This window comes from Bos taurus, chromosome 19 (genome assembly GCF_002263795.3).
Source record: "Bos taurus isolate L1 Dominette 01449 registration number 42190680 breed Hereford chromosome 19, ARS-UCD2.0, whole genome shotgun sequence".
Lineage (NCBI taxonomy): Eukaryota > Metazoa > Chordata > Mammalia > Artiodactyla > Bovidae > Bos > Bos taurus.
Genome location: NC_037346.1, coordinates 34,418,035 through 34,441,029, shown reverse-complemented (window position 1 = coordinate 34,441,029; position 22,995 = coordinate 34,418,035). Strand labels below are relative to the sequence as shown.

At 55.3% G+C, this 22,995-nt stretch overlaps 1 protein-coding gene across 1 annotated transcript; it reads left to right on the top strand.

The window, feature by feature from the left end:
* Positions 1-1,453: 1,453 nt before the first annotated feature.
* ALKBH5 (alkB homolog 5, RNA demethylase) lies at positions 1,454-18,658 on the top strand. Its single transcript, NM_001205517.3, has 4 exons — positions 1,454-2,223; positions 9,601-9,681; positions 16,140-16,295; positions 17,041-18,658. The coding sequence occupies exons 1-4, from the start codon at positions 1,454-1,456 to the stop codon at positions 17,216-17,218; spliced, it is 1,185 nt and encodes a 394-aa protein (NP_001192446.2). The 3' UTR covers positions 17,219-18,658.
* The last annotated feature ends 4,337 nt before the right edge of the window (positions 18,659-22,995 follow it).

The following is a 22,995-nucleotide window of genomic DNA, read 5'->3' as shown; positions in this document are numbered from 1 at the left end:
AGGGCGCAGGGACAATGGGGCGGGCGCACAACGGTCGGAAAGGAGAGACTACGAAAAAAAAAAAAAAAGAAAGGAGAGACTACGAAACCCAAGATGCATTTCATTCCAGAGAAAATCTGGGGATGCTGCTAGAGGAGTGAACCAAGCCTCCAAAAACTACAATGAAGGCGCGGGTGGGAGGGACTGGGCCCAGGAGCGTGACCACGCGAGTAGGCCTGCGGGTCTGGCGGGGCCTGGAGGGTCTGAACAAAGGGCTAGGCGCCCGGTAGAGCCCCGACTCCCGGGTCCGAGGTCCGTGCTCCAGTCCCGTCTCCCCGCCATCCCTGGGGCACCCTGCCCAGGAGGGCCGCGCACGCGCCGCCGCCTGGACGTGACTCGGGCAACGTCCACGCGGAGAGGCGGCGGGGGTGGGGGTGGCATCTGCGGCGGCGGCCGTCGGACAAGGGCACTCGGCCGGAGCTCCTGACCCAGCAATCCGAGTGTTCCCTTGCGCGCAAAGGGCTTCACTTCGGTCGCGTCTCCACTCAGGCACTCTTTTAGCCACCCGGTCATCCTTCAGGGGTCCTTGCATCCCGCTCGCGGCTAATTAGGGGGATGGACGCAGTAGCCAAGGCGACCGTCGGATGGACAGGCACGCGCGCCAACCGACTTCCGGAAGCTGCCGTCTGGTCCCGCCCGGCCCGTGGCGGGTGGCCCAATGACAGAATCAGAAGCGCCAAAGGGGCGGTGCCCGGGCAGCCTTGCTTGTGGCGGTTCCCCGGTGATTGCGCGCTGGGGTTTGAGGCGTTTTTGGTCGTTCGGACGATGCCGTGACGCAGCGCGGCGACAGCGTTGGTGGCGTGAGCGCATTCCTGTGGAGGGAGCCCTTCGGCCGCGTGGGTGGCGCGGCGAGGAGGCAGGCTGCTGTTTGGGGCGTTCGCGGACCCCTTCAGTGGGTGGGGGAGGGGCCGCGGACGGCAAGCGGCTTTCGTCTGCGCGTGCGCCTACCTCTCCGCTGACCCGGCCGCACGCACGCGCATGCTCTGTGCGCGCGGAGCCGCGGTGGCCGGCTGTACTGCGCGTGCGCTCGGAGCAGTCCGCTGAGGAGCGGCGCTGGCGGACGTCGGGCGGGCGGCCGTGACGTCGTGAGGAGCGCTTTAAAGTGCGGGCCGGGCTGGGCGTCTGAGGGTCCGGCCGGGAGTCGGGCCGAGCCTCCGCGGCCGCCCTGCGCGGCATGAGGCCCTGCCGGCGCTCCTGCCCCCCCAGACGCGGAGGAGGAGGGAGTCCCGTCGCCCCCGCCGCCGCATGACCCACAGCCCCTGAGGCCGACCCTCGACGCCCCAGCCGGGCCGCGCGGCCTCGCTCGCGGGCTTGGCGCTGAGGGCCCCTGCGGCCAGGGGCCCGGGCGCGTCCCCCAGAGCCATGCCCGGCCGCCCCGCCCGCAGCGGAGGGCCCTAGAGCAGCGGCGCGGGCCATGGCGGCCGCCAGCGGCTACACGGACCTGCGGGAGAAGCTCAAGTCCATGACGTCCCGGGACAACTACAAGGCGGGCAGTCGGGAGGCCGCGGCCGCCGCCGCCGCCGCCGTGGCTGCTGCCGCCGCCGCCGCCGCCGCGGCCGAGCCCTACGCGGCGCCCGGAGCCAAGCGCAAGTACCCGGAGGACTCGGACCCCGAGCGCAGCGACTTCGAGGAGCAGCAGCTGCAGAAGGAGGAGGAGGCACGCAAGGTGAAGAGCGGCATCCGTCAGATGCGTCTGTTCAGCCAGGACGAGTGCGCCAAGATCGAGGCCCGCATCGATGAGGTGGTGTCCCGCGCCGAAAAGGGCCTGTACAACGAGCACACGGTGGACCGGGCCCCGCTGCGCAACAAGTACTTCTTCGGCGAGGGCTACACGTACGGCGCGCAGCTGCAGAAGCGCGGGCCCGGCCAGGAGCGCCTCTACCCCCCCGGCGACGTGGACGAGATCCCCGAGTGGGTGCACCAGCTGGTCATCCAGAAGCTGGTGGAGCACCGCGTCATCCCCGAGGGCTTCGTCAACAGCGCCGTCATCAACGACTACCAGCCTGGCGGCTGCATCGTGTCCCACGTGGACCCCATCCACATCTTCGAGCGCCCCATCGTGTCCGTGTCCTTCTTCAGCGACTCCGCGCTCTGCTTCGGCTGCAAGTTCCAGTTCAAGCCTATCCGGGTGTCGGAGCCCGTGCTTTCCCTGCCGGTGCGCAGGGGGAGCGTGACTGTGCTCAGGTAACCGCCTGGGAGGAGGGGGCTGCCACGGGAGCCTCCGCTTTCCGCCTCTGACCCGGGCTTTTGTGTGCGGGGCGGGGGTGGGGGTGGGGAAATGGGGTCTGCGTATAAAACGCGGGCGGTAAGAGCCGCGGAGCTAGAAAACTATCCCCAGGGCACCTTTGTTGAGATCGAGGACTTGACCCGAGAACTAGTCTAAAGGCATTTTTCCAGAAGGCTAATTTTAAGAGTCTCTTAACGTTCCTCATTTGAACAAGTCACTTTTCCATTTGGGGTCTCCAGCTCCAAGTGTGTGTGTTTTTAAGAAAATTTGTTGGAATTACTGCCTAACAGTCAGCCCAAGTCTGCCGTTTCTGGTCTGTCAGAGAACGTGTTCGTGGATTCCTTAACAGAGGAGATCCTCACAGAGGAAGGCCCCAGGAGGATTTAACTGATGGTGCTCTCCGTTCCCAGGAGGGGGAGTGGCTGCCCTGGAGCTGAACACATCAGTGGTTGGGCCAGGAGAACAGACTTAAAACGCAGCCCCCCTTGGCTGCAGAAGAGCCCACTGCTGCTTTGTAAGATGTGCCTGTAATCAGGACCAGATGAAACACAGTAAAGCTTGTCTTTTTGCGTGGTGTTCGGCTGTGTAGTTGTGTCAGCACAACTTGGGCTCTAGGCCTGTTTTCATTCCGGGATCCTGCTGAGAATTACCTCCGTTCCCTAGTCCCCGGGAGGAGATTGCCTGCTGGAACACCTTTGCTGTTTCTATGAAGCAGAAAATGTATTTGAAAGCTGCCTCTTTCCGGTACTGAAACAAGCACATCTAGCGATGTACATAAGTAATCCCCAAAACCTCTTAGGAGATCTAGATTGCGGCTATTCAGAGCGGCTTGGTTGACCACCAGATTCTGGTACAGGATCAGGACACACTGTGGTTTTGTTGTGAGCCGTTTTACCTCTGAAGTTCAGTCAGTGCCATAAGCCACTGTCATAGGTAGAAACAGGGTCATTGGAGTTCTCTTAACATCGTGAGGCAAGTCTTCTGTGTTCATTGAGGGGAGCAGCAGAGCCGAGTGATACCAAGGTCTCCCCAAGGGAAAGTTGGGAAAGTTAGCAGCAGAAGCAGTGCTTTGGCTTCATTGTGCATCAGAAAATAGAGGGCCACTTACCTCTCAGGTGCCCACTTGTCACCTGGACCCTGAGCTTCTTAGATCTGTGTGGTGCTTCCAGATTGAAGTCTTAGTGGAGCCCTGTAGGATGGGATTTCCAGGGCAGACTCTCCCAGGTGGCCTGCTGTGTGAGGCAGTTTGGTGCCTGACTTCACTGAAGGGCTCTCTGTCCTAAAAGGGTTTCACTCAAGGGCCATTTGGTCTCTTCATGGGATACTGGTGTCTCACATAATCACAGAATCTATGGGTTGTCAGCTCAAGGTCTCACAGTGGTCTGATGTGTAAAGGGTAGGGGCACAAGAGGCAGTTTGTGACTTTGAGAGTCCCTTTTCCTCCCACACACGCACTCCCTGTATTGAAGAGAAGTTTCAAGTTCTTAAAGTGCAGGTCTGTTAGTGATCAGCAGCAGGATTGCATCACCAGGAAAATTTTCTTCATCTTTTCCTTAGAAGAGTATACAGTCTTGAGGCTTTCCCAGTCCCTTCCTCCTGGGTTCTGACTTGGCTGAAGAGTCAGCGTGGGAGGCTCAGCCCTGTCCTGAAAAGTGCTGCCCCAGGGCTTTGAACCCAGCTGCCCTCTCATTTACTTTGGCATCTTGTGGGCGTTCTCCAAGCCGGCTTTTACGCCTGTGAGTGGGGTTGATGTCAACTTCCAAGGCCTGTTAGAACTAAATCTGGTGATTTAGTGTCTCCTAGAGGGCCCAGCACTGGGTGGGCCCTTACCTGGGTCCTTTCATACACAGGATGACAAGTGTTCCCCTGCTTCTTGTGGGAGAGCCTTTAACAGGGTTCTTCCCCTCATGGAGCTCTTGGCCCGGGGGAGGCCACAGACGGTTAGTGACCGCCCAGGAAAGTAACTGCAGGAATCTACTCTGGAGGGTGAAAGCTTTCAGGAGGAAGTAAGCGGCAGCTTGAAGAGTGACTTGGAGGTGACTGGGAGTAAGCCAAGCAGAGAAGGTTTGGGTGGAGTGAGCGGTTGGGAAGTAGCTGTAGGTGAGGAGCTATGGCTCGAGGCTGACTAGGGGCAGATGGCCCTCATTATAGTTCTCAGAGCCAACCTGGACCTGAGGGCAGGGGCTTTGGTGCGGCTGCCTCGATGAAGCTCTTAAGTCCAAGCTTCTCGGCAGCACTGCTGTTGGCATCTGGGCCGGTTCGTTACTTGTTGCTGGGGGCTGTCCTTTGTGGTGTAGAATGTTTAGCAGGATCCCCGCCTTCTGTCCACTGGGGCTGGAAGCACCTTCTGTGACAGCGAAGAACATCTCTAGATGTTGCCCTATGTCTCCTGCGGGTAAAATGTTCCCCAGTGGAAAGCCACTACTCTTGGGCTCTGGACACCCCCACTAATTTAAGCCCTCCAGGCCCTGCTCGCTTAGCTTTCTCAGCTTGCTTGCTGTGCAGGTGGGTGAACACCTGCCTGTTGGTGGTGCCTCTTCAAGTCCTGCTTGGGCTCTTCCCCAGGTTGGTGGGAGAGGAGCTTGCATTCACTTCCCAGTGTATCCCAGCCCAGAGCTGTGAGCTGCCCATAGGAAGGGACTGGTGAAGACAGTGGTTCTGTACAGATGGGGAGGGTTCTAGTCACTCTCATCTGACTCAGACTTGTGTTGTTCATGGCAGTGGGGGGTGTACCCGTCCAAGGCAACGTGGCAGGAGTACAGTTTTGTATTTAACAGTTGTTGGCATGGATTTCAGTGTGTGGCAAACATTGATTCAGCAATGTCCAAATGTGGGTATTTAGAGCAACGCCTCACAGACCCTTCTGGAAGTGCTTTTGTAACCTTTCCATGTTGGGCCTCAATAGGTCCTCTCTTAATGTGGTTTTCTAGGGAAATAAATATCTTTTATATTTTCTTTTTATATATCAGTTCATTCCATATTCCTTCTCCTGTTCTCTGTATAGTAAATGGCAGATTAAAACAGATTTCAGTTGGATTAACTGGAATAATTACAAGCCTAATTGCTTACTTGTGCTATTTTTAATCACTGCTTCTTGGGTTGTGGTTGTGGTGGCCACGTGCCCAAAGACCCAGGCCTGTCTGAGGTGGCAGGGTCGCCCGGCCACAAGACATGCTGTGGTGAGCACAGCCTGTGACCTCTAGATAACAGTTGATGTTGGGTGGAGTGGGCACCCTGTCAGTTCTGGGCAGAGGACTGATTTTGTTAAGCTGGTTGAAAGTAAAATTTAGCTTTCTGGCTTAAAATAGTCAGGAATGTAGGGCAGATAGGTCTGGGCCACATCTCTTGTGTGGAGTCTTCTGATTCCATGAGAGGGGGAGGGACCTCAGGGGGAAGTCAGGGCTGTTTATTCTCAGGAGGAGTTCTGGGCCAGGTGTGTTGGCTGGCCTTGGTTCTCCCAGGCCTGACTAGAAGGCAGAGGGCAGCAAAGGGAAGGAAGCAGGTGGGCTGGTGACAGTCTCAGTCATGAAGCTCAGCGGAAGCTCTAGAGAGCCATTTTCAGCTGGGCAGTTGGTGTGTGGCTGATGCTAGCTACTCAGAGGCAGGGGTTCATCTTTGTGCACTTCTTCTCTGGGAGTGGTGGGAACACCTGTATCCTTTGCCGAGGTCGGTGAGGCCCACTCAGACAGACTGGACCTTGTCCCTGGGAAACACAGATGGGCTTTTCTTCCTCTCCCTCCTCACTGCATTCCCACCCAAAAAGCAAAAACCGGCATAGTGGTGACACTGAAACCAAGAGTTTGATATGAGTTCCAGTGCCACCACTTTAGCTGTTGGCCTTTGGGCAGGTTACTTAATCTCTCTGGCCCTTAGTTTGCCTCCGCATTGTAGGGCTATTGACATCCTAGATCTGTTACGGAAGATTGACTCTCTTTCACACTACTGAAGCTTGAGGTTTTGGTAGAGAGTCTGGAGATGAGCTGCTTCTGTGCTCAGCTGTGTTCTATTTATACCTTGATGTGTACAGAATTGGGACTTGGAGCGGGTTGACTGCCTTCATTCTGGGTTCAGAAAGCCCCAGGACTGCTTCATCGTAGTGGCTGTGTGTCTTCTAGGGGTTCAGGTGTGGTTATAACTTGAGCCTGAGTTCACAGTTCTGCTTCTGTGCCCAGGAGGCTAGCCTGCTGCCCCTCCCCTCCCCCCTCCCTAAGCCTCAGGGAGGTCTTGTAGGCCTCTCACAGGTGAGGCAGGTTCATGAGGGCTGCCAAAGCAGCTAGCCCCCGTTGGAGGGAGGCTGTCATCAGGCAGTCCCTCCATCTCTGGTTCTGTCTGCCCTGAGCAAAACCGTAGTAGATGGGCAATGGCAGCCACCTTGGAACTGTGCCTTAATAAATCTGTGTGCAAGGCTGTCCCCTTGAGGAGAGGCGTGCAGTCCTGCACAATCCCTTATAAAGAGTCTTCCAGACTCCTCTGACCTGCACCTAATCCTCTGAGGAAGGACTAACTTAGTGCAGTCTCTGAGTCTTCAAGGCAGCAGAAACATCGAGCTCAACACAGATGTCATTTACCATCTGCTGCAGGCAGAGATGTGGAAGGCCTTTGCAGAGCTTTGTCTTGTAGGGAAGACAATTGCCACAAGCCCGAACAGTAGTAGTTAAGAGACTTGGGTGAGCGGTTTGGGGAAACCCAGCCTAGAGGGTTGAGCAGAGCTTCCCAAGGGAGGAGAGACTCTTGAAGAATCACTCTAAGGTGCAGCGTGGTGGGTGGCAGCCAGGCTCTGGCTCTGTGTGCTGGTGATGCACTGGTCACTGCTGCGTAGAGAGGGCTGTGAAGGGCCCTGTCCAGGGGCATACCATCCCGAGGTGCTTCCTCCTCTCTCCCTGTGAAAACAAAAGGGTGGGAGGCGCCAGCACTTTTCTTCATGCCAAGGGTAGGACTGGACCCAGGGCATATTAAATTTCAAGTTGGTGGAATGGGACTTTCAAACAGTTTCTCTTGTAGCCAGTAGGTTCCTTGGCAGTAAATAATCTCCTTTGGTCTCTGCTGAACCATTTCTGCTGAAATTCAGACCGAAGAGCTTCCATTGATCAGGACTTTGAGCCTCCTACTTCCAGTGGAGCCTGATACTGAGGAGGGGTCAGTAGGTTGTGTCAGAAGTTCAGGAAAACCAGTGCTAGTGAGCTGTTGAGGTGGAGTCTGTGCAGTACCGCCTCTGTCCTAGTTCTGAGGTTGGGCTGGGTGGCAGGAACCTGGCCTGGCTTGCAGAAAGAATTTCTGCAGCCTTTGGGAGGTGGGGACAGGTAAAATTTGATCAGCATCTGGATTTGCAGCTTCTGTGTTATGGGATGCAATTCCTTGTTGAAGATGGGAAGTCAGGGCCCTTGGCAGCTCCTGTAGCCAAGTCAGACAGGTTAGTACCACTAACCTGTTAGCACAAGTTAGGTCCTTCCTATTAGCACAAGGAAGGTTGCCTGCAGCCAGTACTACAGATGTTGGCCATAGAGATGTGCCTTGGATTGCTTTTTGGAAAGTCCTGGATTTACATGGGACTGTCTCACAGCCCATACCTGTGCTTCCCCAAAGTGAAGTGACAAGAGAGCACAGGACAAGGTCTAGAGCTCCCAGCTCTGGGAGGGGCCCAGGAGGCCTCTGCTGCAGGCAGAGCCTGGATCTAGGCGGTCCAGGGCCCCTGGCTGGTGTCAGCTGCTTGGTAAATGTGGGGTGCCAGGCACCCCACATTGTCTAACTGAATTCTCACAGTCGTCCTGCAGGTGGACCTCCCACTACTCCTCTCCAGGGTGCCAACCAGGAAGACCTAGGACGTAATTCTCCTGGACGAGAGGAGGCACTGACCTCTTTTTAAAATCTTAGCATGAGTCACCACTAAGGAGTCATAAGTCATAGAACACAACCACACCAGCACCTGAGAACCTGCTGCTGTCCCTGCACATGGAGGCACTGAGGGTTCAACCCAGCATGCAGCTCAGCTGAGGTGACAGAGCTCAGGTTCTTCCCAGGTCCCTTCAGCTACGGCATCCTGTATGGCATTTCTCTCTGGGCCTCCAGATATTAATAGGTGTTATTTGAGAGAACGTTCTTTGGTCAGTGCTCAGTTAAATGAAGTCAGCAGATTCTTTTGCGGTAGTAATTCTCAGATCCTTTAACGTACCAATGCTTTTTTAAACTCATTAGTGTTTTCAGATTGATTTGACTGTGGATATTTGTCTGTAGTTTCTCCTGGGACTGTTATTTACAGAGAAAATGGAAAAACTGGCTGAGGAGCAGCTCAGAGGGGAAAATTCCTAACATAAGGGTCCTTTCCTCCCACCTTCAGCATGGCTTCAAATCAGATCTTCGTATCAGGCGTGGTTCTTTCTTGGACTTCATTTGCTCTTGCATCCAGTTCTTGCCCAAGTTGGGGGAGCCTGGCCATTTTGAGAAGTCCTTCAGAGACCTGCCGTGTTTCTGACAGCTGAGAAGGAGCTGACTGACTGCTGAACACAGGATTGGTGGGGGGGCAGGCCAGGGGACCCTGAGCAGGAGGAGGAGGCCTGTGGCTGAGTGTCTTTTTGGCTGTGGCACTCCTTGTGCTCAGTTGGGTAACTTGGGGTTGGGGGTGCCTTTTGGCTGCCGGGTCCCCAGTGAGGGCATGTGCTCAGGGAGCCGAGTTTGCTTCCAAAGTTCCAAGTTGGAGAGACATTAGCTGTGAAGAGGACAGCCATCTACCCACACTCACTGGTCTGAGCAGTTTTAAAAATCATGTAGCTTGATGAAAATAAATAGATACTTGAGTGTGATGGGAATTCTTAAAACATTCCAAATACAGCTGTCATCAGGATTTTGGATCCCCTAAAAAAAAGGCTGTGGAAAGCTTTTTTTTTCTAAGTAGACAAATTCTCTTTTTGCCGTAGTTCTCTCTGGTGACTCAGTGCTATCAGTGTCTGCTTTGGTCTCCTCTGCCAGCCCAGGGGTGGGGTGGGGGGAGGGGATGCGGTTCTTCTCCCCGTGGTCTGGCCTGAGTCATTCTGCCTGCCTCCAAAGCCACTCAAGGTGTGCCCTCTCGGGGGCCCTTTGAAAGGGCTTCTTGCTTGTGCAAGGAGATTTCCTTCTGGGCTTCTGCTTCAAGACCCACCTTTACCTCATCCCAGGTTTTCCCTTAATGATTTCTGGGCAGAAATATCATGAATCTTAACACATTATTTCCTTCTGTGTAGATCCTTGAACCTCTTAAGTAAGGGGGCAGAGGGTGGCCATAAGACCAGGACCCTATTTCTGCCCCCCCACCCGTGGGATCTTTGGTTCTCCATCCATGCTCACATGCTATTTCTTTTCAGTGGATACGCTGCTGATGAAATCACCCACTGCATCCGGCCTCAGGACATCAAGGAGCGCAGAGCGGTCATCATCCTCAGGAAGTGAGTGCCCTGGTGTCTGGCTCCCTCTGTCAGTAGCCCTCAGTGTGAGGGCTGAGCAAAAGCACACACTCCCAGGGTTTGTGACCTGGGTCTTGAGACAGGGTTTGGGGAGTATTCCTCCCGACCCTGCCTCTCCCACCTCTTCCTTTCCCTTCCTCCTTGGTTCCGATCTGTTGCGTGTGCGTTTCACTGAATATTTTTAGGTGTGCCTCAGCAGCTTGCTGTAAAGTTGCCTGAGTTTTCACTTCTGTGAGGAGAAGGGAGTGAGGAGAGGGGACGAAGGTAAGTGGCTGGCTGTGTGTTCAGCAGGTGCGTGCCTTGTGGCTGTCCCTACTCTTTGGCCGGGGGTCAGGGAAGCAATGATCAACATGGCCAATCCTGGCATCTCCAGCACTTTCGTGTGTGTGTTCACAAGCGGTACTTGGACTGAGCTGTGCAGACACTGGGTCAAGACAGTCCTCCCTGGATGGAGGCTGGCATCTTGAGAGGCTGGCTGATTGCTCAGGTTGTGTGGAAATCAATGAGCAGGGCGGGGCCCGTGCCTAGACCCAGGCTGGAACAGAATGTCCTATAACTTGTCTTATTTTTTTAAAATTAACCTTATTTTTTAGAACAGATTTAGATTTATAGAGGCATGCAGACAGCAGAGTGCACTCTGTCCCCTCCTGGTAACGTCTCATGTCAGTGTGGCACTTTCATCACAGTCGGGAAACCAGTAATGACCTGGACGATTAACTCAAGTCCATCCTTTATTCACACGTCCCGGTTCCTCCTCACGTCCTCTTCTGTCCCAGAAGGACATTTGGTGGTCATGTCACTTCTGTGTCACACCTGCTGTGATACCTTTTCAGACTTGCCTAACTCGTAATAACACTGACCTTATTCGTGATAACAATGACCGGCCAGGTATATGGCAGAAGGCCCTCAGCGGGGGAGTATGCAGTGTTGCCTCATGCACACTGGTTGTGGGTTTGGCAAGGAGGCCGCAGAGGGGCAGTGCCCTTCTTGTCACATCACTACCCGGGCACAGGGCCTTCCATTGTCCACACTGACCTCAAGCGCCTGGCTAGGGTGATGATGTTGGGTTTCTACCTCTACAGTCACTGCTGCCCTCCTGTCCACGCTGTCCTCTCAGCAAGGACGTCGCTATAGGTGGCCCACACGTGAGGAGTGGGGGCTGAGTGCCACCTCCTTGAAGGCCACTCGGGATCTTCTGCAGGAGATTGTTCTGTCCCCCTTGTTTACTTCGTTCTCTCATTTCCTGATGGCAGCATGGACTCATGGTATCTATTCTGTGCTCAACTTGTTTCCCCTTTGGCCACTGTGCATCCTCACTTCCTGGCCTACCATCTTTCTCTCTAACTTGAGTTTGTGACTTCACCATCTTGGCCCTTTGGGTCCAGACTCCAGAGTATTGTGATGGTGACGTCTTCAGCGTGGTTCTGCCACTTTGCCAGATCAGAACATTGAGTCTGTCATCTGTAGAATGGAGCTGTGGACGGTCCTGCGGTGCAGGTACAGCCCTGGGCGCCAAGGGGAGCACCAGACAGCGGTCAGCCTGGCAGCCTCTCTCCTCTGGCCTAAGGATATTCCCAGAATCCATCGGAAGAAGGTTTTTCATCTGTCTTTATGCTTGCATTTCCTGTGGTTCCCAGTGTATTCCAGAATCCATGACCTGAAAATGAGGCAGCTGAGTGTCGCTCCTCTCTGGCCTCCCTCCCCAGTGATTTCTTGTCAGATGTGCCTGGGACCTCCAAGAACAGCCGGAGATAGGTTTTGTTTGGGAACCGGGGGTGGGGGGAGTGGAACCAACACGATGCCTCCCATTGTCCCTCCCAGCCCATCATGATAGCCTGTACAGGGAGCTCTTCACTGGACGTGCGGGTGAAAGTGGCCAGAGTCCGAGTCATCCTTCCTTGGGTGGTGGCTCCCGTACCTGGCTGCCCGAGCTGTGTGCTCGGGCTCGGTGGGCTAGGAGTCTGCACTCTGGCCAGCTGAGCCCTTGCCAGTGTTCTGACCTTGGAGAATGGCTGCTGTGGGTAACTGGGGCTCTTTGACCTTCTGACCTGAGTGGGCCCAGGAGCCAGCCAGGGACTGGGCTGGAGGACAGAAGCACAGACCTTGGAAAGGGGGCAGAAAGGGATGGGTGGATGTGCAGGGCTGCTGAGGTATGCAGTGGCCAACTGTAAGCAGCTAACCTGGGGAGCAGAGAAGAGGAGGCCCGCGCTGTCACCTGCTGAGTGAGAGTCAGGTCCTCTCAGTGTCTGGGCTGTTGACTGCTCCTCGCTGCCATTAAAGGACCCGCAGCTCCAAGGATGGCCTGTGAGCTGATGTCCCAGGCTCTTGAAGCAGCGGCCTCTGTTGGGATTACTTTCCCTTCGAACACGGTCACCTTCTGATCCACAGCCACCCCACTCCCCACGCAAATGACCCACATCTACACACTGAAAGTTGGTTAATCTAGCTGTCCTTCAAGACTCAAAGCTCAGCCATTTTGACACTCGGAAAGCAAAGGAGGCTGGAAGAACCGTGTTCATCTGGGCCCTGGCACTGAGGTAGTCCAGAGGACAGCTCTTGGCAGTGAGGAGCAGCACCAAGTGGAAAAGGACAAGGTGGCAACTTGATGGAGAGGGGAGCATCCTGGCTTAGGCGCTGCCAGGGGTCACAGATGTGGCCTTGTTGGGTGTCCTTGAGTAAGGTCCCCTCGGGTGGGCTCTGGGCACTGAGCCCCGCCCTGTTCCCTGTAGGTAGGTGGGGGAGCCAGCACTGCCTTCTCCTGGGTTTGGATAAAGATCACACAGGCTGCTGAGAGTGGGCCTGGGGGCTCTGTCACCACTTCAGGCTGGTCAGCACTGGGGTAGTCTTTCTAAAGCCCTCATGGGGGAGATGGGCAGATGGTGGCCAGGTGCTTTCTGATTCAGCAAAACATGGCTCCTTTGCAGGTGGGTAATGCTGAGTCTTCACTCAGGACGTGGTGTCGTAGTTTCTTGCCTGGAGGCTGGGAGTGACCTTAGGAGAGCCTCCCTGAGTGCATTCCTCAGGCTGCAGCTCAGTGTGATAATGTGTTGGGGTCACAACAAGTAAATGGCTGAGTGCGGCTTTGGACCCTGGTTTCCTGGTGCTGGCTCTTGTGGCCGGCGGTGGTTTGCATAGTGGAGCACCCTGAGCCCCACCCTGGGGTGGGTGCTGTGAGTTGAGAGAGTCTGGAGCCTCATACAGAAGGGCTTTCTTGCCTCTGCTGTACTAGTAGAGAACGGGGGGCTGAGGGTATTTTAAGTGGCAAGGGGGCTACCCTCCAGGATGTGGGGTAAGGTCACAGCTGCAGGTCAGTCAGCCCCTCAGTGCCCCCAGGCTCCTGGCATGTTGCTGTTTCCTAGCCCGCCCAGTGCAGGTTTCCCATCTGATGGGTTGGGGTCATGGCAAGGATGTTGTGCTCAAGTCAGGTGCAGCGGGAGGAGGGAGAGCCCAGGCGCAGGGAGGCCTGTGTCTTTAGGAAGAGGGCAGGAAGCCCTTACCAGGGCTTCAACTAGGGGATCACTGCACGCCTGTCATCTGGGCCCTGTGGCATGGCTGTGTGGAGCCCTGCCTCCTGGGGCTCTGGCTTAAGCTCATGTGGTGTGGTGTGGTGGTTGCTAGGCTGCATGACTGGAGGAAGCTGCCCTCAGGGCCTGGATGTTCTATAGCCCTGGGTCCAGGGGCCAGTCTGCTGGAAGCCCAGGACCGTGTATGTGCTTGGGCTGCTTCTCTCTTTGGGGAACTGCTCAGGTATCCTTCTGGCCCCCTGACCACAGCAGGCTGCTGCAGCACCTGTCTGAGGACTGCTGGTGGTCCTTCTGGGGGAGGGACAGGGCATGGGCTAAGTCTGATGCTTAGAGCGGCCAGGGCACTCGAAGATGAGGAACACTCAAGACGTACCTGCCTTGGTACCCCAGTCTCCTTGCCCCCTTGGAAAGGCCAGGCTTTGTGGCACAGGTCACGTTGGGGCCAGAAGTCACAGGTGGTTGGCAGCGGGGCCTGAAGAGCAGACTGTTTCCCCGTCTCTGAGAAGCCGTGGTCCACCTCCAGGGACTGCTCTCAGCTCTACCGCAGTGAGGAGGCCCACCTGGGCCTCAGGGGAACCCGGGATAGCAGCTGTGGACTGAGTCCACTGACTGGGTCTCTGATTTTGCATTCTTCCCCAATCTGAGGGCAGTGCCTGGGACAATCAGCCCTTTCCTTTCCTCTCAGGTCATGTGTTAACGTGTTCCATTAATGTTTGGCCATGCTCCGTTGGTTCTGGCTTCCCCCGTACCTACAACCAATCTATGCTTTGTCTTGGGAACTCTCCTGACACACCTGGAGTGCGTTGCTGTGACCCCTGGACGTTGACTCAGATCTATAAGGAAGATCTTTGTTTCTTCTACCACTGGAGGAGGCCCAGACCTCATAGCTGGAACTGGGCTTTCTGCCTCCAAGCTTGTGGCTCTGTCCACTGAATCCTGGCCTGTGCCCTGGCCTTGGCTGCCCTTTAAGAGGGGTGGGCTCTGAAGGTGGGCTCTGGGCTGGAGGTCTGGCTCTAGCCTGGCTTCCTGCAGCTTGGTGGCTGTTGGAAGTAGAGCTCCTCCATTGGTTGTGAGATGTACTTGTCATAGCCTCTAGGGAGTGTCAGGAGCCCTTCAGGGCCCCAAGCTCGTAGATCCCCAGAGTGGCTGGGGAGACTGGCTCCTGGTAGAGCCACCTCTGATCACCCCCTCCCTGTGGGCTGATGTGACAGTGGTGGAGTGCAGGTGTGGGAAGTTGCCCTTTCCTGTTCTTCTCTCAGGCAGCTAGAGAGAGAGCTGGCCCGTGGGCCCACAGTGAGGGCCTCCCACTGTTCAGGCCGGCCGCCGTAGTCCCAGCAGCTCAGGAAGGTAGTGCCCACAGGCTCAGTGACTGCCAGCCCTGCCTGCGTGGCAGGGTGTGCCTTCTAGCCCCAGAGGTATGGGCCAGACTCTCCTCTGGCCGTCTGCACTCACCTGACGAAACTACCCAGTGGTTCTGGGCCCTCAATCCTGCCCACACAGGCTTTCCTGCCCGGGGGTGTGCTCCCAGCGCCACTTCTTCCCAGTGCCCCTGGCCCTGAAGGAGGCAGCTTGTCTTGGGTCTCTGGACCCTGAGAACTGAGAGAAGCCTTTGCTCAGAAGGGGAGGGATGTGACTAGCTTGACTCTTGAGGGCAGCTTCAGGGTGCATCTTCCTCTTGCTACCAGGTCCTGTCGCCTGGGGTCCCCAGAGGGGAGGCTGAGACTGGTGGGCCAGTGTAGCCACGCTCCTCTGGCTTCTCCATCTAAGAGGCCAAAGCAAAGGGACAGGGACACTGGCCCTGCCTTCCTGTCCACCAGTTTGAGTCTGATGACATCAGAATACTGGTTCCCTGATGCAAAGGCGTCCCCTGCTGACCTCCAGAGAGTTACCCCAGCCCAGGTTTGGAGCCCTGTGGCTCCTACTTGCCAGGCCTGGAGTCACACCTAGACTAGCGCTCTCTCAGGACTTCCAGGACACATGACCTCCCTCCTCACCCAGTTTTCCTGTCTATTGTGAGGACTGGATGCAGTTGTTCCCAAGAACCCAAGGCAGCTCTCACGTTCCCTTCTGCTCTTTTCCCCCAGTGTTCTCGGGGAGGCTGTCCTTTGAGTCCTGCCTGGCCACAGCACCTTCTTCAGGACCCAGTTGCCTTTTGTGCCCAGCAGCCCATGGCAAAGGTGCCTTCAGGGCCTCCTGCCAGCTGCACCCCCGGCTTCTCTTGCCACCTGACTTGCTGGCTGTCTCTGATCACACAAAAGACCTCGGGCTTCTCAGAGGCTTCCCATACCAGCTTCCCCCTGGCCTGACATCATAAAGGACTCGATCGCTGCCCTGGGCTGCCCCCCACCCACCTTCTCCATCCTTTCTTCCTGCGTCTTTGACTAGGCAGTGTGTTCCAGTGCTTGGTGGAGGCTTTGCCTTCAGAATCCCTCTGACCTTGGCTTGGTCAGTGTTCAAGAACCAGCAAAGGCTACCAGGTGGCTGTGGTGGGACCAGAGCTATGAGTGAATGTGGAGCTGGGCCTTAGGCCTCTTTGGGCTCTGCCTCTGTTCGCTTCCAGCCCTTCCACACGCTGGACCTGGGGACCTTCCTGTCGGGTCTCCAGGCAGGGGTAGGCATGTCTGGGAGTGTGGGATCCCCAGTCCTCTGGCAGGTGCAGCACACATCCCCAGAGGGTCTCTAGGCCTGAGAGGGGTGAGGTGGGGCCACCCTGTCCGGCTGAGAGAGCCTAGGGGTCCTTTCCCTGGGGCAGCAGAGTCTTTGCAAGTCAGCCAGACCAGTCCCTGGTTGACCCACGAGGAGACCAGAGCACAAAACAGAGAGTGCTGGCCTCACTTAGCTTGGCCAGAGTTGGTCTGATGGGGCCATGTCCTCCCCAGAGGCCCACGGGTGACCCCACGTGCGTTTCCTTTGCAGGACGAGATTAGATGCACCCCGATTGGAAACCAAGTCCCTGAGCAGCTCCGTGCTGCCACCCAGCTATGCCTCAGATCGTCTGTCGGGAAACAACAGGGACCCCGCTCTGAAACCCAAGCGGTCTCACCGCAAGGCAGACCCCGATGCTGCCCACAGGTACTCAGCTGTGGTCCCTCAGTGCAGGCCAGCAGAGTGGTGCCACCGCCTGACTGCAGAGTGAGATGGGTGGGTGGTCTGGGGTAGGTGGTTCGGAGCCTGCCATCGCCCATTTTTTCAGAGCCTTCTGTCCACTTTGCTGCAGTTGGTGGTGTTCCCAGCTAAGCCCTGACTACCTTCCTGTGGGGATGCTGCAGGCCTCCCCTTGCTCAGGACACGCTAAGGTGCTCCTGTGGGTTCTGTGGGAGTTCGAGGGGAAGTGAGGGACTTGGAAGTTTGCGGAGCAGGGTTTCCTCCCAGTAGGGTTCTGAGGAAGCTGTTTACACTGAGACTGGAGGATGGGATGGTATGTAGGAAGGGCAGTACGGTCAGAAGGTGTCATGTAGGCTGAAACCACAAGACAGGAAGAGCTTGGTAGTTCCTCGGGGAGTGGGGCTGGTGAGCAGAGAGGGAGAGTGGGCGTTGAGGAGGACTGAGAAGCCAGGGAGGCAGCAGGACCAGGCAGGGTCTCAAGGCTGCGATAGGAAGGCCACCTTGTGTCCGGCAACCTTCTCAGTGTCCTGGGGTACAGACTCAGAGCCCAGCAGACCCACAGGGTGATTGGGGAATGTCTTAGAAACCGGGTTTGGGGGCACTGGCACCTCGTGGGGCCAGGGCACGGGGCAGTGCTTCTGCCAGTACTGCCCCCACAGAGAACTGGCCAGCTGGGGTGACTGGGTAACGCATCCCCAACATTTCCCCACAGGCCTCGGATTCTGGAGATGGACAAGGAGGAGAACCGGCGGTCTGTGCTGTTGCCCGCACACCGGCGGGCAGGCCGCTTCAGCTCCGAGAACTACCGGCGCAAGTCCTACGAGCCCGGGGAGGACTGCTCGGAGGCGGCGGGCAGCCCCGCCCGCAAGGTGAAGATGCGGCGGCACTAAGGCCAGCGCCTCCGGACTCGCGTGATCCTCACTAGCTGCCCCTCCTTTTGTTCTGTTTTGAGGGTTCCCCCCCTTTTTTTATTATTCTATTTTTTTCCCCTTGGTTTGTTGCCTGTTAAGGCTGAAGAACGGGATTGGCCAGGACCTGGTTCTCTTGTTCTGGGTTTCCTCCTGGATGGAAAAGCTGTTGGCATCTGTAGGCACAAAAGCGCACACTGGAGGGGCCAGTAGAGGCATGGAGAGCTATGTCAGGCTGGGTTATTTAAAAACAGCGAAATGTTTTGGTTAAGAAAATTCTTGTTGCTTTAAATGTAAATCTTCTCAGTGTTGTAAATGAAGTTCTGTCTCCCTCTTCTCCCACCTATGTCTGCACTGGGGTGAGGTCCTGCTGGCTCTGCAGGGGGCCTGCTGCCCTCCCACAGCTCACCTGCTCTCCAGGCCCAGCAGCTCACGTGGATACCCCTCCTGCCGCTGTTGGGGGGATGACGCGCAGAAGCCTGGATGGTGTCAGCCCCTGCTGCCCTAGAGCTGTTACTGGCTGAGACCTCGGGCTTCCTGCATGCCCTCTGGCCTGCTCTGCCCACGGGTCCCCGGCTGCCAAGGAACCGGCTGCAGTGGTCCTGACCTCTTGCTGGGAGCCCGCCTCTTTGCTGGTCGCTCCTTTGAAGCATATGCGTGCGATTGTACGGAATAGTTATAGACCTGCCATGTTAGGCAGTTTTAGGAGTTGTTTCTAGCTGGAGGGACTGGTGTCCTTCCAGGCCTAGTGTTTGGGGTATGGAAAGTTGTTGTGGTGTGTGGTAGGGTTTTGTTTTCTTTTGTTGTGAGTTTTCATTTTTTTTCCTTTGGCCTCCTGGCTTTTTCCTTTCCTTTTCTTTTCTCGTCCATCGACCAGCGTGGGCCTTCTCCCTATGTCATCCCCCTAGGAAGGGCCCTCCTGCAGCATGCATCCAGGGCCAGAGGTTGGGCCTACAGATGGGGTGGGAGCCTCCTCCACCTCAGGCATCAGACCTGGGGAAGGGGCTTTTAAAAAATAGTAACAAAAGGGGAAAAAAGTAAAGTTTTTGGCAGTTTTCCACCCACTCATCGTTTAGGGCTGCAAGGTTTTGCTGATCGCGGTTCCTTAGGAATGTTTGCCAGCAGGCCTAAGACCCAGGCTCACTGAGAGTGGAGCCCCTCCCAGTCCCTAGGCTGCCCCATGCAGGGGCTGGTCCAAGAGGAGGCTGCAGAGAGCTGGGCAGCCACCATCAAGAAGCCCCTTTTGGGGCCAGAACTCCTTTGCCAGCGTGGATTCCTCAAGTTGGGACTTCGTAACTAAAGCAGTTGCAGTTGTATTTTTTTTACAGCTTTTTTCCCAAAAATGATTTGTAGTTGTGTGTGCAGCACTTTGCCCTGATATGTGTGCTCTACAATAAAAACCAAATCTAATATATTTTGAAACAGTTGTCTGATGCTGTTGTAAGAGAGGATTTGCCTTTCTTCCTTAATCCCTTTGTTTTGCCCTGAAACCCTGAAGGGGGTGGGAGGGCAGAGTCCATTGCCCACCAGGACTCCAGAGGAGGTGAGCAGTTGCTGACCCAGGGCTGAGGACTGGCTCGCCCACTGTCTTTCTCGAACTGCTGTGAGGATGGACTTTGTAACCCATGTGTCTGGATGCTCGTTGTGGGCACCATGGACCAACAGGAGCCGGGATCCTGCTCTGCCAAGTTGCAGATGCCTGTCTTTTGGAGTGATCAGAGAGGCTGCAGGCCAGTGGAGGAGGAATAGCATGAGCAAAGGCAGGGAGAGCCTGGCCTTTGTAGCAAATGCACTAGTAGTTTCATTCAAAACTGTCAAGTTCCTGCGTGTGCTGGCCAAGCCCTCACTGTGGCCCCGTGGTGAGCACAGCCCTTTGAGCCCCTGCTTTCAGGGTGAGAGTGTAGAGCTGAGGGTGCAGATGCCAGGGCCCAGGAGCTTCTAGTCCCTTCAGATCCTGGACCTGGTTTCCAGGTTCTGGTCAGGGCTTTGGTCTAGTCTCCGTCATTCACTCCCAGTGCCCAGAGTCACTCTGCTTGGCCGAATTCTTGCTGTGAATACCTGGCAAGCCACGTAGTTCCTCATTTAACAGGGAGAGGAGAGTCTATAGGGAGCAAGTGAGTGGCCAGGGCTCAGGCCTGCAGATTGGTGACAGGATGTGAAATGAAGATGGGGTGAGCAGAGCTTCCCTGTGGTCTGTGGCCAGTTGAGCCTGCAGGGGTAGCTACTGGGCTGGGCAGATGGGCCCTGGCCGAGCTGTGGAGCTGAGAGGAAGGTCATCCAGAGCACATGGAAGGGGCAGCTCCCTGACTCTGCCTGGGCTTGACTCAGGGGTCACAGGATGGGCGCTTGTGTGGAGGACTGCGAGAGACTCCCCTCTGCCACTGCGACAAAGCCAGACCTGGGTCCTTCCCAGTCCCTGAGTAGTGAGGCCCTTTGCCTTGCAGGACTGAGGGATGAGGCTGGAGGATGGAGGGTTCAGCCCTCGGAGGTCCTGCTATGTCTCTGGCTCTGGTTTCTGTCCCTGTACAGTGGTTCTGTGGCATGCCATCTCTGAGACTGTACCCAGGCAGTTGGGGGGCCTAAATCCGATTCCCTGAATCAGACTGTCCCCAGACCTCTGCTGGGGCACCAGTGTCTGGGCCATGTGCCGAGTCCCATCTCTGCCCCTGCCCAACCCTGTGTACAGTAGGTGCTCTAACAACATCTGACTCCAGCCTCTCCCATCTGGGCAGCCCATCCCATTTCCATAATCCTGTTGTGTGGTGAGGGAAACTGAGGCCTGAAGTCACATCCATTCATTCAGAAAACATCTGCGTGTCTGACTGCTGAGGGTATGAGACCATCTGATGTGTGTCACATACACGCGAGGTTTCTGTAGGTCGTGCCAATAGGTGTGTAGCACCTACATTACCAATAATAGAGCACACAGCACTTGTAAGCTCTGTTTAGCCAGTTGTTTCTCACAGGATGCTTGTATTTGTTGTTGCAGAACTCTTCTATCTGGAGCTCACCCGTGGTAATTCAGCCACAATATCGTGAATGGAGTTGTACTCCATCTGCCTGCATTGCTTTCCTGTGGCTGCAGGAACAGTCACAAACCTGGTAGCTTAAAACAACAGACATCGATTTCCTCACAGTTTGGAGGTCAGAAACCCAAAATCACTACCCCTGGGCTAGAATCTGCCCATTCACATTCAGCTGTCTCCAACAGCGCCTCATGGCTGTCGACATTGCTTAACTTGTGGGCACACAACTCCAGTCTCTGCCTCTGTGGTCACATGGCCACCTCCTCTTCTGTGTCCCACACTTCCTCTGCCTCTCCCTCATTAGAGCCCATCTGAATAACCAAAAATAATCTCCCCATGTAAAGAGCTATAATCACATTTGCAAGGTTAAAAGAAATGTAGAACAATTTACATTCTGGGGATTAAGGTCTGATCACCTATGGGGGCCATTGTTCAGCCTGCTACACCTCTCTTCCCAATAAGTGTGTCATTAAATTTGATATATGACCTATGACTTCTCATCATTGAACAAACTTATTTGGGTTGAAATGTTTGAGTCTCAACACTACATTCCAATTTAATCTGCATCATCAATACTTTCTTCATTGAAGTCTTAAGTTTAAACCTGTGCTGTCTAACATGGCAGCTGCTTGGCAGCCACTGGACAGCCTGGCTGCAGTGTGGCTGGTTTGAACTGAGAGGAACTTGAGATGTCAAATATACACCAGAATCTGAAGAGCTGGTGCAAAAAAAAAGATGTAAAAAAATATTAGTTACTTTCTACTGATTACATTGAAATGATAGTATTTTGGACCCACCTGGGTTAAATAAAAATATGCTATATAATTTTAACCTGTTTTTTAAGTCTGGCTGCTGCTGCTGCTGCTAAGTCGCTTCAGTCGTGTCTGACTCTGTGCGACCCCATAGACGGCAGCCCACCAGGCTCCCCCGTCCCTGAGATTCTCCAGGCAAGAACACTGGAGTGGGTTGCCATTTCCTTCTCCAATGCGTGAAAGTGAAAAGTGAAAGTGAAATCTCTCAGTCGTGTCTGACTCTTAGTGACCCCATGGACTGCAGACCACCAGGCTCCTCCACAGGATTTTCCAGGCAAGAGTACTGGAGTAGGGTGCCATTGCCTTCTCCATAAGTCTGGCTACCAGGGAATTTAAAATTATATATGTGGCTTGCATTGTGTTTCTATTGGATGGCACTGGTGTCGAAAATGAAAACCAGCCTGGCTGTGGTGGTGGCCCGTTTCTGTGGTGTGAAAGTGAAAGTCACTAAGTCATGTCCTACTCTGCAACCCCATGGACTATACAGTCCACGGAATCTTCCAGGCCAGAATACTGGAGTGGGTAGCCTATCTCTTCTCCAGGGGATCTTCCCAAACCAGGAATTGAACCGGGGTCTCCTGCATGGCAGGGGTAGTCTTTACCAGCTGAGCCACCAGTATGCCCTTCTGGCGGACTTCCAGCTGTCAGCGGGGTGGCTGTGAGCATTACTACAGTGTTCCCATCACACAGATGCAGTTAGTGAAGGAAGGGCAGCAGACGGGAAAAATTAATTAAGGAAGGAAGCACTTAGTTCTGAACTTTACCTTTGTTTTTAACTTTTAAGTAACAGCTGTGTTTGACAACTGACTCACAAAAATTCTTAAAATGTAACAATTGGCTGTTGGGAGCGGCTTCCCATGGAGAGTTTTGAGCAGAGGAGCATTTGGGCAGATCTGGGGTCCCGCGGGCTGCAGAGCTGAGTGGTAAGTAGGCGTGGATTAAGAGATTTCAGAGGCTGGGGCCCTCCAACTGGGTGCTCCCTGGCGCACTTCCCCTGGTGCCCACAGAGCGGCAGCAGAGCCCCAGTGTTGGTGCCTCCAGTGGTCAGGGGTGGGGGGGCAGCCCTCCCTTGGTGTAGAAGGAGAGCTGAGTCCCCAGGGGAACAACGAGGGCTCCCTGCTGCTGCTGCTGCCTGGCTCAGCCAAGGCCCCAGGGGTGGGTATGCAGGGTGGCCCAAGGTCTTGTGGGTCAGGGTTACCCCAGCTCCATGGACCTCCAGAGAGTTGTGTGACCCAGTGCTGCCACTCCAGGCTGAGACCCAGAACCTAACTCCCTACTCCCACCCTCTCTGGACTCATTGTGAGTGAGGCCCTTTATGATCTGCCTGATTTAATTCTCATCTCAACCTCTGATATATCATATCTGGGGCCCAGGCTCAAATCCTGACATTGCCATGTACCTCTGGGCAAATTACTTAACCTCTCTGATCTTGGTTTTTTCCTATGTAAAACAGGCATAGGATGAAAGGAATGACCATGGTGCCTGGCACAGATCAAGTGTTCAGTGTTAATAAACGGTAGCAATTAACATTTGCCCCCATCTTGCAGATGAGCAAACTGAGGCCCAGAAAGATGAAGTGGCAGAGCAGGATTAGAACTTGGAGCCACAGAGACAAAGCACAGAACTCCACCTTCCAAAAGGTCTGTGACAGTCCCCTGGAACCTCAAACCTGACACCCCTACAGGGAGAGGGCTGCTGCTGCTAAGTCACTTCAGTCGTGTTCGACTCTGTGCGACCCCATAGATGGCAGCCCACCAGGACTCCCCTATCCGGGCTCAAACTCACCATGAAGGATGAGGGCTATCCCAGCTTGGGCTCCCAGTACTCTCAGTCAGCCCCCCAACCCTGCTAGAACCCTCGCCCACCCCACCCCCAGCCCAGATTCCACTCCTGGAATCCTGGGGCCTGCCAGGCCCCTGGG

Coding starts and splice junctions, on each gene's coding strand:
- ALKBH5 (NM_001205517.3), top strand. CDS start 1,454: ATGGCGGCCGCCAGCGGCTACACGGACCTGCGGGAGAAGCTCAAGTCC. Junction 2,224..9,600: donor GGGAGCGTGACTGTGCTCAG/GTAACCGCCTGG, acceptor ATTTCTTTTCAG/TGGATACGCTGCTGATGAAA. Junction 16,296..17,040: donor GACCCCGATGCTGCCCACAG/GTACTCAGCTGT, acceptor ATTTCCCCACAG/GCCTCGGATTCTGGAGATGG.